Genomic DNA, 14,065 nt, shown 5'->3' with positions numbered 1-14,065 from the left:
TGTTATAATAACAATGTATAAGCCTTTCCAATCTCGCATGATAAGGCTTACATTATGTTATGCAGGGATGCACCGATATGACATTTTTGGGCCGATACTGATATCCAATATTTTCCTTGCCAAAAAACCCGATACCGATATAAAGAAAATGTGCGGCCCTTTTAAGCATTCTAGCAGTAAAATAGTTGAAACACACACACTGACAATTTTTTTKGGGGGGGGGGCATTTACATATGTCCCCATTACCAGTAAAACATAATCAAAACCTATTTATTTCACGTAGTTGCTGTGCTGTTTCATTTGTTCAGTCGTTTAATTCTCAACCAGGATTTCATCATACATGTCAAGCAGTGAAGTCTCAGCTCTGTCTGTCCATGGCCTCTTCTGTCATATGGGTCCTCTTCTTCTGTGCGCACTGTCACTGTATCCGTTTCCATCTTGCCCAGCTATGTCTGTAACATTTCACATAAACCCTGTTTCTTGTCTGCATCGAAGTAGCGGTCCTTGTACTTAGCATCAAGCATGGTGGTGACACAGTAAAGAGGTTCAGAGAGAATGCCACTGAATCGCTTGTTCACAGCCTCTAGTAGACTACTTTTGCAAGTTTTAACCCCACGGTCTGTCAGCAGTTTTGTTGAGCAGGCGTTTCAATGCCATGACAGWGGRTATCACGTCTGCTGCAGACGCAGTTGATGAGCTTATTTCTCGAGTCAGTTGTTCGAATGGAGCTAAGAGTGTGTTCATGTTTTAAACATGTTCTCAAATGCCATTGAAATGGCAGCAGCGGTATGAGAACCAGCACATTCTTGAGCATTTTCTCAGTACGAAATCCTCACCGACCCACTGTGCTGTCAGACTCAGCATGCTCATGGGGTTGACATCGCTGGTTCAAATGTCAGTCGTGAAGCTAATAGCAGTGACACCCATAGCATGGATGTGCGTTTCAACAATACTGTGTAACTAGGACAAAAAGGCTTCTCAACAGTTTTTACCCCCAAGCCACAAGCCACAAGACCCCACCCAACCCTTATTTTACGCTGCTGCTACTATGCATAGTCACTTTAACTATACATTCATGTACATACTACCTCAATTGGCCCGACCAACCAGTGCCCCTGGGCTATCTGCATTTTGTCCCATCCACCCACCACCCGACAACCCCTCTTTTACGCTACTGCTACTCTCTGTTTATCATATATGCATAGTCACTTTAACCATATCTTCATGTACATACTACCTCAATCAGCTCGACTAACCGGTACCTGTTAATAGCCTCGCTACTGTATATAGCCTCGCTACTGTTATTTTTCACTGTCTTTTTACTGTTGTTTTTATTTCTTTACTTACCTATTGTTCACCTAATATTTTTTTTGCACTGTTGGTTAAGTAAGCATTTCACTGTAAGGTCTATGTGACAAATAAACTTTGATTTGATTAACTCCGGTAGGGCAACATCTGAAAAATAGCGCCAACTTGATMATGTGTATCAAGGCTCGAGGTGCTCGACCAGTTGGTGAAAGCCAACATCATCCACGACAGAGAATGGTTGATTGTCAAGGGCTTTTGTTCTAAGTAGTCGCTGAACATCTGGGGGTGATGTACTTTCAAATGAGTAATTAAGTTTGTGGTATTGAAAGATTTCACTTTCTCCCCTTCTTGGGAAATAATAGTAGCACAAACGTTGCATATGGCCTTTTTGTTATCTTCCTTTGAAACTTCAAAATAGATCCACATAGCAGACATTGTGGGCTAGGTTAGGAATGCTGTATTTTTCGTGGCGTCATTACGTAATCTACCTATGTTATATAAGTATGCACATCAGCTTTGACATCGGTTTTGCACATCGGCATTAAACTAGACATCGGGCCGAGGCCAATGTTGGCATTTTTAGCTAATATCGTCCGATTCCGATATACTTACCGATACATCGTGCTTCCCTAATGTTATGTCTATATGTATCAACATTTCAACTTTCTAATGGCTGGTATTTAGTTGGGATCATGTTGAGTTGATTGTAACACATTATAAGGGTGTCGTACATGGTCATGACAATCTTACAATACATTAAACCTGCTAAGTGTTAAAGTGTGTGTGTGTGTGTGTGTGTGTATAATCTCCTTCTGTAGAGGACATGGTCCGTCTCCACCATGTGTTCAGCGGGCCGGTCAGTGTTCTCAGGGTCTGGACCTGCTGCTTGGGAAAGTGGACAGCGCCACCCGCAGGCTCGAGGCTTTAACTAAAGCTAAACTGGCATTCGCTAGGAGACTGGATGCTGCCCAGGTCAGCACACACATACCAATATTTGACGTTTTGTTTCTGGGTTGGTCGAAATATCAGATTAAATATTAAAAGGACAAAACCTAAAATGTCAAGTATGTGTGTGTGCCTCATAGGCATGGCTGGCAGATCCTAATGGGGGTCCAGAGGGTGCAGAAAACATCAGAGCCTTGCTGGCCAATGCCCAAAACATTGCTGACTTGTGCGAAGACCTCTTCGAGAGAGACGACATCCAGAGATCCATCAATGAGATTGCGGGGCTCACCGCACGACTAGTGGAGCTACGCAAGCGGTACATTTTTTTGTTTCTTTGTTGTTGCCTGTTTTTTCAAGCGTGTAACTGTTGTTGTCTATTTTGTATTGTGTGTATCTTTTGTCTGTTTGCAGGCCATACTATGGGTAACTATGTTGTCTGTTTGCAGGCCACACTGTGTATAAATGTTGTCATCTGTGTGATTGTCAGTTTGTCAGTTTTAGGCACATGCTGCAACCTCATGCCACCAGCATGTTCTGCCTACCCAGGAAGCCCTGTCTGGCTGGGTCTGTCTGCCCACTAGCAGGTTCAACACATGTGGAGTGGACACGTGCACACACACGCCATCTTTTCTTTGGGATGGTTTGGAGACAGTACAGATGAAAAAGTCAACAGTAGACAAGACAACAGAGTTTAAGAACAATTTGATTGATCTGAATTGCCTAGTTTTAAAGCGCCTGCTGACGGCTATTGACATCTTGGGGTGTTTTCACACAAGTTTTTGTGAACTCAGTGCAGTTCGCTTTTTTTGTGCAGTGTGAACACTCCAAAGGAACTCAGACCCCTCAAAAGAGCGCCCGAAAGGAATCAAACTGAGACTATCTCAGAGGTCTGAGGTGGTCTGAGTTCGGTTCGCTTGAATTCTACAGTCCGGTTCCATTTTTTGGGGGCAATGTGAACACAAAGAGCCCCAGGTTCGCTTGTAATTATTCCCATACCACACACTAGACTACTGCAACACAATTTCCCCTGCCATAAACCCTTTCACATTGGTGTCACAAAAGAGTGAAGATGATGATATGCAGGTTCACTGAAAAAACATGTGCTGTTTTTGGATAGGCCTATTGATTAGCGAGGCACAGAAATTCCAAAATATGTATGGAGTTTTTAGTTCAATTCATTTGTTTTCAATATGTGATCTTTAGGCAAAGAGAGCTTCATAAGCTGTTTATTTGTGGGGTTTGAATAGTGTGAGAAGACACCAACATATTTGGTGAGAATCCCAACATAGAAAAATCTATTCCAGCTCTTAAAGGGGCAGTAGCCTACATGGGGTGTGCAATTTTCAATTACAACATTATTTAATCTACAGTTATTCTTCAGCTATGTTTTCTGTTACCAATAATATGTACATTTTAATAGGGCTGGTCGTTATACCGTATTTTACGATATACCGGTATTGAAGCACTGACAGTTTTTTTTCTTTCTTTACCTTCTATAACCCTATTTGAATGTTTGATTTGATAAATGGTATACGCCGTGTGTAACGTCCATTTTTATAGTTTACTTCTCTACTTGAGTCCGCTCTCTCTTTCTCCATGCTGCTTTCCACATAGACCTAGCCCCGCCCTATGTCACACAAGGAGCGCATTTGTTGTTCCTCGACCATGAAACAGTTGCGTTCAGTCTGCATGGTCAATGCAGCACATGTGACAATGTTGAAGACAATGCTGCTGTTTTCACTTTGCTTCTTAATATAAATCCACTCGCATTCTATAATTACGCGATAAATTTGTGTTTCTTACATCTGCAAACAGCTAGTTTGTCTTTTCTTAGCAAGTTGGGCCTAAACTTTATTAGCCACTAATGCTAATCGCAAGTTAACAGGCTAGCTACCTAATAAATGTCAGTGGTGGAAAAAGTACCCAAATGTCATACTTGAGTAAAAGTAAAGACACCTTAATAGAAAAGGACTCAAGTAAAAGTGAAAGTCACCCAGTAAAATCGTAATTGAGTAAAAGTCTAAAAGTATTTGGTTTTAAATATACTTACGTATCAAAAAGTGAATTAGTGTGAATTAGAAGTAGCTAAAAAAAAACATTCAATGTAGACAAAGATTATAGGGTCCCCTAGGAAACACTTTGTATTTGTATTTTGTGTGTTTATTATAGATCCACATTAGCAGCTACTCTTCCTGGGGTCCAGCAAAATGAAGGCAGTTAATTATTATTTTTTAACATTTCAATACATTCACAGATTTCACAACACACTGTGTGCCCTCAGGCCCCTACTCCACCACTACCACATATCTACAGTACTAAATCCATGTTTATGTATAGTGCGTATGTTATCGTGTGTGTGTGTGTGTATGCATGTGTCTGTGCCAATGTTTGTGTTGCTTCACAGTCCCCGTTGTTCCATAAGGTGTTTTTTTTTTAAATCAAATTTTACTGCTTGCGTCAGTTACTTGATGTGGAATAGAGTTCCATGTAGTCATGGCTCTATGTAGTACTGTGTGCCTCTCATAGTCTGTTCTGGACTTGGGGACTGTGAAGAGTCCTCTTGTGGCATGTCTTGTGGGGTATGCATGGGTGTCCGAGCTGTGTGCCAGTAGTTTAGACAGACAGCTCGGTGCATTCAACATGTCAATACCTCTCATAAATAAAAGTAGTGATGAAGTCAATCTCTCCTCCACTTTCAGCCAGGAAAGATTGACATGCATATTAGCCAGCTGTGCTGCCCTGTTCTGAGCCAATTGCAAATTTCCTAAATCCTATTTTGTGGCACACAAACGTCTGAACAGTAGTCAAGGTGTGACAAAACTAGGGCCTGTAGGGCTTGCCTTGTTGATAGTGATGTTAAGAAGGCAGAGCATCGCTTTATTATAGACAGACTTCTCCCCATCTTAGATACAATTGCATCAATATGTTTTGACCATGACAGTTTACAATCTAGGGTTACTCCAATTTGTCATGTGCGTCGAATACAACAGGTAGACCTTACAGTGAAATGCTCACTACATCCTATGGATTTGGATACTGCTTTAAAGCAAATATCTGCAGCGTTAGTAAAGATGTGATCAATACATGTTGATGATTTAATTAATGTGCTGTTTGTAACTACCCTGGTAGGTTGACTGACAACCTGATCCAGGTTGCAGGCACTGGTTACAGTTTAAAGTCTTTTTCTGAGTGGGCAGCTTGGTGATAGCTAGTCAATATTTAAATCACCCAGAAAATATACTTCTCTGTTGATATCACAAACATTATCAAGCATTTCACACATATTATCTAGATACTGACTGTTAGCACTTGGTGGTCTATAGCAGCTTCCCACAATAATGTGCTTTAGGTGAGGCAGATGAACATGTAGCCATATTACTTAAACAGTATTTAACATTAGATCGTCTCTAAGCTTTACAGGAATGCTTGATAATGCTTAACCGCAACACCACCTCAGTTGGCATTTCTGTCTTTTTGGTAGATGTTATAACCATGTATTGCTACCACTGTATCATCAAAGGTATTATTTAAGTGAGTTTCAGAGATAGTCAGAATATGAATATCTTCTGTTACAAGCAAGTTATTGACTTCATGGATCTTGTTTATTAGGCTACATATGTTAATATGGGCTATTTTTCGCACTTTTCTGGGTTGCTTGATTGTTTTTAATGCTTTACTGGGAAGCTTATCAGAGGTTTACTTACTCATGTTATTTACATTGGACCTGATAGTGCAGGGTGGGCTGCATAAAGTGGTCTTCCTACTATTGCACACCGCCTCAGTGCTAACAGTGTAACTCTGGTTCATAGGCTCATGATTACGGCTTACGATAGCTGTAGGATAAACAGATGTATTCGGTGCAATTAGGGGTACATAAATTAAATTATTTACATTGTGTTTGCCAATGCCCCTAAGATCATGTACATTTGATGCAGCATTATGACGACTCATTGTCACAATGGTAGTGGTTAACTGAGCTGGTCTTGGATCATTTACCAGTCATTGTTTCAACGCAGCCTTGAAATGCGTGGACAGAGTCCAGGAGCCAAGATGATTTGTATTTTTTTATTTAACCTTTATTTAACCAGGTAGGCCAGTTGAGAACAAGTTCTCATTTACAACTGTGATATGGCCAAGATAAAGCAAAGCAGTGCGACAAAAACAACAACACAGAGTTACACATGGGATAAACAAACATACAGTCAATAACACAATAGAAAAGTCTATATACAGTGTGTGCAAATGTAGTAAGATTAGGGAGGTAAGGCAATAAATAGGCCATAGTGGCTAAATAATTACAATTTAGCAATTAAACACTGGAGTGATAGATATGCAGAAGATGGTTGTGCAAGTAGAGATACTGGGCTGCAAAGGAGCAAAAAATAAATAACAATATGGAGATGTGGTAGTTGGGTGGGCTATTTACAGATGGGCTATGTACAGGTGCAATGATCAGTAAGCTGCTATGACAGCTGATGCTTAAAGTTAGTGAGGGAGATATACAGTGGGGAGAACAAGTATTTGATACACTGCCGATTTTGCAGGTTTTCCTACTTACAAAGGATGTAGAGGTCTGTAGAGGTCAAAAATCCAGAAAATCACATTGTATGATTTTTAAGTAATTAATTTGCATTTTATTGCATGACATAAGTATTTGATACATCAGAAAAGCAGAACTTAATATTTGGTACAGAAACCTTTGTTTGCAATTACAGAGATTATACGTTTCCTGTAGTTCTTGACCAAGTTTGCACACACTGCAGCAGGGATTTTGGCCCACTGCTCCATACAGACCTTCTCCACATCCTTCAGGTTTTGGGGCTGTCGCTGGGCAATACAGACTTTCAGCTCCCTCCAAAGATTTTCTATTGGGTTCAGGTCTGGAGACTGGCTAGGCAACTCCAGGACCTTGAGATGCTTCTTACGGAGCCACTCCTTAGTTGCCCTGGCTGTGTGTTTCGGGTCGTTGTCATGCTGGAAGACCCAGCCACCGGACCCATCTTCAATGCTCTTACTGAGGGAAGGAGGTTGTTGGCCAAGATCTCGCGATACATGGCCCCATCCATCCTCCCCTGAATACGGTGCAGTCGTCCTGTCCCTTTGCAGACAAGCATCCCCAAAGAATGATGTTTCCACCTCCATGCTTCACGGTTGGGATGGTGTTCTTGGGGTTGTACTCATCCTTTCTTCTTCCTACAAACACGGCGAGTGGCGTTTAGACCAAAAAGCTCAATTTTTGTCTCATCAGACCACATGACCTTCTCCCATTCCTCTCTGGATCATCCAGATGGTCATTGGCAAACCTCAGACGGCGCCTGGACATGCGCTGGCTTGAGCAGGGGGACCTTGCGTGCGCTGCAGGATTTTAATCCATGACGGCGTAGTGTGTTACTAATGGTTTTCTTTGAAACTGTGGTCCAGCTTCTTCAGGTCATTGACCAGGTCCTGCCGTGTAGTTCTGGGCTGATCTCTCACCTTCCTCATGATCATTGATGCCCCACAAGGTGAGATCTTGCATGGAGCCCCAGACCGAGGGTGATTGACCGTCATCTTGATCTTTCTTCCATTTTCTTATAATTGCGCCAACAGTTGTTGCCTTCTCACCAAGCTGCTTGCCTATTATCCTGTAGCCCATCCCAGCCTTGTGCAGGTCTACAATTTTAACCCTGATGTCCTTACACAGCTCTCTGGTCTTGGCCATTGTGGAGAGGTTGGAGTCTGTTTGATTGAGTGTGTGGACAGGTGTCTTTTATACAGGTAACGAGTTCAAACAGGTGCAGTTAATTACAGGTAATGAGTGGAGAACAGGAGGGCTTCTTAAAGAAAAACTAACAGGTCTGTGAGAGCCGGAATTCTTACTGGTTGGTAGGTGAATCAAATACTTATGTCATGCAATAAAATGCAAATTAATTACTTAAAAATCATACAATGTGATTTTCTGGATTTTTGTTTTAGATTCCGTCTCCCACAGTTGAAGTGTACCTATGATAAAAAATTACAGACCTCTACATGCTTTGTAAGTAGGAAAACCTGCAAAATCGGCAGTGTCTCATACTTGTTCTCCCCACTGTAAGTCTCCAGCTTCAGTGATTTTTACAATTCGTTCCAGTCATTGGAAGCAGAGAACTGGATGGAAAGGCGGCCAAAGAGGAGTTGGCTTTGGGGGTGACCAGTGAAATATACCTGCTGGAGCGCGTGCTACGGGTGGGTGCTGCTATGGTGACCAGTGAGCTGAGATAAGGCAGGGCTTTACCTAGCAAAGATGTATAGATGACTTGGAGCCAGTGGGTTTGGCAACAAATTTGAAGCGAGGGCCAGCCAACGAGAGCATACAGGTCGCAGTCGTGGGTAGTATATGGGGCTTTGGTGACAAAACAGATGGCACTGTTTTAGACTACATCCAATTTGCTGAGTAAAGTGTTGGAGGCTATTTTGTAAATGACATCGCCGAAGTCAAGGATCGGTAGGATAGTCAGTTTTACGAGGGTGTGTTTGGCAGCATGAGTGAAGAATGCTTTGTTGCGAAATCGGAAGCCGATTCTAGATTTAATTTTGGATTGGAAATGCTTAATGTGAGTCTGGAAGGAGAGTTTACAGTCTAACCAGACACCTAGGTATTTGTAGTTGTCCACATATTCTAAGTCAGAACCGTCCAGAGTAGTGATGCTAGATGGGCGGGCGGGTGCGGGCAGCGATCGGTTGAAGAGCATGCATTTAGTTTTGCTTGCATTTAGTTTTGCTTAAGAGCAGTTGGAGGCCACGGAAGGAGTGTTGTATGGCATTGAAGCTCGTCTGGAGGTTTGTTAACACAGTGTCCAAAGAAGGGCCAGAAGTATACAAAATGGTGTCGTCTGCGTAGAGGTGGATCAGAGAATCACCAGCAGCAAGAGTGACATCATTGATGTATACAGAGAAAAGAGTCGGCCCGTAAATGTAACCCTGTGGCACCCCCATAGACTGCCAGAAGCCCGGACAACAGGCCCTCCGATTTGACATACTGAACTCTATCTGAGAAGTAGTTGGTGAACCAGGCGAGGCAGTCATTTCAGAAACCAAGGCTGTTGAGTCTGCCGATAAGAATGCGGTGATTGACAGAGTCGAAAGCCTTGGCCATGTCGATGAATATGGCTGCACAGTATTGTCTTTTATCGATGGCAGCTATGATATCGTTTAGGACCTTGAGCGTGGCTGAGGTGCACACATGACCAGCTCGGAAACCAGATTGCATAGGGAAGAAGGTACGGTGGGATTTGAAATGGTCGGTGATCTGTTTGTTAACTTGGCTTTCGAAGACTTTAGAAAGGCAGGCTAGGACAGATATAGGTCTGTAATAGTTTGGGTCTAGAGTGTCACCCCCTTTGAAGAGGGGGATGACCGCGGCAGCTTTCCAATCTTTAGGGATCTCAGACGATACGAAAGAGAGTTTGAACAGGCTAGTAATAGGGGTTGCAACAATTGCAGTGGATAATTTTAGAAAGAGAGGGTCCAGATTGTCTAGATGGACTTCGTCATTCCTATAGAGTATCTTCTGTTTCCAGAAGGTGTCAAAGTTATCAATAAAAGTGACTCCATCAGAGCTAGAGTAGTCTTTTAGCCAGCTTGTCCACACTTTGGTTCCTACCCTGTCACACTATCTCCTCCCTGACATTTTCATTCGTTGTCATGTCAAACAACACTATTATATTAAGTGCCCACCTTTTATGGCTGCAGTCCCGTTAACGGGATCGATATGACAACAGCCAGTCGAAGTGCAGGGCGCCAAATTCAAAAAACAGAAATCTCATAATTAGAATTCCTCAGACATTCATGTGTCTTATATCATTTTAAAGGTAATCTTGTTGTAAATCCCACCAAAGTGTCCGATTTCAAATAGGCTTTTCAGCGAAAGCACTACAAACGATTATGTTAGGCACCACAAAACCACAATAACCACAGCCATTGCTTCCAGCTAAAGATAACTTTCACAAAAACCAGAATAGAGATAAAATGAATCACTAACCTTCGATTATTCTCATCAGATGACACTCATAGGACTTCATGTTACACAATACATGCATGTTTTGTTTGATTAAGTTCATATTTATATTTAAAAAATCTGAGTTTACATTGAGGCGTTAGATCACTAGTTGCAAAAACATCAAGTGACTTTGCATAGCCACATCGTTTCAACAGAAATACTCATCATAAATATAAATGATAATACAAGTTATACACATGGAATTATAGATAATCCTCTCCTTAAGCAACCGCTGTGTCAGATTTTTAAAAAACTTACGGAAGAATAAACCATCAATAATCTGAGACGGAGCTCAGATGAATAGCCAAATAGCCTCCATGTTGGACTCAACAGAAACCAGAAAATACATGATATATGTTTCCTTACCTTTGATGAATTCATCAGAATGCAGTCCTAGGAATCCCAGGTCCACAATAAATGCTTGATTTGTTCGTTAATCCGTTATTTACAGTGGGGAAAAAAAGTATTTAGTCAGCCACCAAATGTGCAAGTTCTCCCACTTAAAAAGATCAGAGAGGCCTGTAATTTCATCATAGGTACACTTCAACTAACAGACAAAATCAGGAAAAAAAATCAGATTTTTAATGAATTTATTTGCAAATTATGGTGGAAAATAAGTATTTGGTCACCTACAAACAAGCAAGATTTCTGGCTCTCACAGACCTGTAACTTCTTCTTTAAGAGGCTCCTCTGTCTCCACTCGTTACCTGTATTAATGGCACTGTTTGAACTTGTTATCAGTATAAAAGACACCTGTGCCACAACCTCAAAGTCACCTCCAAACTCCATATGGCAAGACCAAGAGCTGTCAAAGAACACCAGAAACAAAATTGTAGACCTGCACCAGGCTGGGAAGACTGAATTACAATAGGTAAGCAGCTTGGTTTGAAGAAATCAACTGTGGGAGCAATTATTAGGAAATGGAAGACATACAAGACCACTGAAATCTCGATCTGGGCTCCACGCAAGATCTCACACCGTGGGGTCAAAATGATCACAAGAGGGTGAGCAAAAATCCCAGAACCACACGGGGGACCTAGTGAATGACCTGCAGAGAGTTCGGACCAAAGTAACAAAGCCTACCATCAGTAACACACTACGCCGCCAGGGACTCAAATCCTGCAGTGCCAGACGCGTCCCCCTGCTTAACCTCTAATTCCTCCCAAACCCGGATCCGGGAGCACCCCCCACAGTAAAAAAGCTGACTAGCATAGCTAGCATAGCGTCACAAGTAAAACTAGCATCTAAATATCATTAAATCACAAGTCCAAGACACCAGATGAAAGATACACATCTTGTGAATCCAGCCATCATTTCTGATTTTTAAAATGTTTTACAAGGAAGACACAATATGTAAATCTATTAGCTAACCACGTTAGCAAAAGACACCACTTTTTTTACTCCATCAGTAGCCATCACTAATTCGACCAAATAAAGATATAAAATAGCCACTAACCAAGAAACAACTTCATAAGATGACAGTCTGATCACTATTTATTGTATAGCATATGTTTTTTTAGAAAAATGTGCATATTTCAGTATAAATCACAGTTCTATATTGCAGCTGCACATCTGAAATAGTGCCGAAGCTGCCAGAATAATTACAGAGACCAACGTCAAATACAAAATACTCATCTTAAAACATTTTCGAAAAATACACAGCGTACAGCAAATTAAACCCAACATCTTGTGAATCCAGCCAATATGTCAGATTTTTTAAGTGTTTTACAGCGAAAACACAATATAGCATATATTAGCTTAGCACAATAGCCAGAAAACACAAGCAATTTACCAGCAGGCACAGGTTAGCGATCGTAACAATACAGCAAAAGAATATAATTTTGGACTAACCTGATATATCTTCCTCAGATGACAGTCCTGTAACATCATATTACACAATGCATATAGGTTTTGTTCGAAAATGTGCATATTTAGCAGCACAAATTCGTGGTTATACAATGTGATCAGTGGCAACAGGTCATGCATTCTGGCCGGCCATCTTGGAAAGGCACCTAATCTAATCAATAAATAATCGTAAACTTGACTAAAAAATACAGGTTGGACAGCAAATGAAAGATGCATTAGTTATAATGCAACCGCTGAGTTCGATTTTTTAAATTAACGTTACTAGACATACAGTGTGCGTTACAGCCAGACTAGTGCCGCAATAATGGCGGACAAATCCGTTTACATTTTCCCACATAAATACGGAATAAACATCATAATAGCTCTTACTTTTGGAGCTTCCATCAGAATTCGGGCAAGTGTCCTTTGTCCAAAAGAATGTTGCTTGGTTGTAAAACGTCGTCTCCACTTCGGAATTACAGCTAACAATAGCTATGTGGCCACACATGCCCAAATCCTCAAAAGGCAATACTAAGGAAATCCGAAAATAGCAATATACTCGCATAAAGATATAAACTCGGTTTAAAATAACTTCGTATGATGTTTCTAACACTATATCGAATTAAATTACAGACGGATATATCTAAGGCTGATAACTGAGCGTTTCAAAATGCCATCCTGAGTCTTGCTTTGCGTAATGACGAATGTCGAAAAGAGAGCTCCCTTCGTTCCTTGGCTTTTATAAGGTTTGAGATCTACGTAGAACTCCATTCCACTTCTCATTGGTTACTGACATCCAGGGGAAGGCCATAGGACCCATGGATACATACAGAGTCTTAAAACTGATCTGAGAACAGAGCCTCGTTTTCAGACCTTCGCAGTTCCTGTCATGAATCGCTGCAGAAAGAGTTATGGTTCACCCACAGACATATTCAAACGGTTTAGAAACTAGAGATTGTTTTTATCCAAATAGTAATAATAATATGCATATTGTACGAGCAAGAATTGAGTACGAGGCAGTTTAATTTGGGAACGATAAATGTCAAGTTGAAACGCACCCCCTGTAGTGTCAAAGGTTTTAAGCCAGTAAATGTCCAGCCCGTCTGAAGTTTGCTAGAGAGCATTTGGATGATCCTCAAAAAATGCAAAAAGAAGAAGATTCGGGATGAATGTCAGATGGTCAGATGAAACCAAAATATAACTTTTTAGTAAAACCTCAACTCGTCGTGTTTGGAGGACAAAGAATGCTGAGTTGCATCCAAAGAACACCATACCTACTGTGAAGCATGGGGGTGGAAACATCATGCTTTAGGGCTGTTTTTCTGCAAAGGGACCAGGACGACTGATCCGTGTAAAGGACAGAATGAATGGGGCCATGTATCGTGAGATTTTGAGTGAAAACCTCCTTCCATCAGCAAGGGCATTGAAGATGAAACATGGCTGGGTCTTTCAGCATGACAATGATCCCAAACACACCGCCCGAAGCATTTCAAGGTCCTGGAGTGGCCTAGCCAGTCTCCAGATCTCAACCCCATAGAAAATCTTTGGAGGGAGTTGAAAGTCTGTGTTGCCCAGCAACAGCCCCAAAACATCACTGCTCTAGAGGAGATCTGCATGGAGGATTTGGGCCAAAATACCAGCAACAGTGTGTGAAAACTTTGTGAAGACTTACAGAAAACGTTTGACCTCTGTCATTGCCAACAAAGGGTATATAACAAAGTATTGAGATAAACTTTTGTTATTGACCAAATACTTATTTTCCACCATAATTTGCAAATAAATTCATTACAAATCCTACAATGTGATTTTCTGGAGAAAAAAAATCTCATTTTGTCTGTCATAGTTGAAGTGTACCTATGATGAAAATTACAGGCCTCTCTCATCTTTTTAAGTGGGATAACTTGCACAATTGGTGGCTGACTAAATACTTTTTTGCCCCACTGTACGTAT

General features: G+C 41.3%; 1 protein-coding gene across 2 annotated transcripts in view; it reads left to right on the top strand.

The window, feature by feature from the left end:
- LOC111951638 (vinculin) overlaps window positions 1-14,065 on the top strand; it is a 57,420-nt gene that overhangs the window by 18,833 nt on the left and 24,522 nt on the right. For both annotated transcript variants that reach the window (XM_023969871.3, XM_023969858.3), the window contains exons 9-10: window positions 2,127-2,280; window positions 2,394-2,569. In XM_023969871.3, the coding sequence (XP_023825639.1) occupies window positions 2,127-2,280; window positions 2,394-2,569 (330 nt within the window). The remainder of the gene's footprint in view (window positions 1-2,126; window positions 2,281-2,393; window positions 2,570-14,065) is intronic.

The sequence above is a fragment of the Salvelinus sp. IW2-2015 genome, linkage group LG3 (assembly GCF_002910315.2).
Source record: "Salvelinus sp. IW2-2015 linkage group LG3, ASM291031v2, whole genome shotgun sequence".
Taxonomy (NCBI): domain Eukaryota; kingdom Metazoa; phylum Chordata; class Actinopteri; order Salmoniformes; family Salmonidae; genus Salvelinus; species Salvelinus sp. IW2-2015.
Note: the sequence above shows the minus strand (reverse complement) of the source record. Positions and strands in the feature narration are given on the sequence as shown.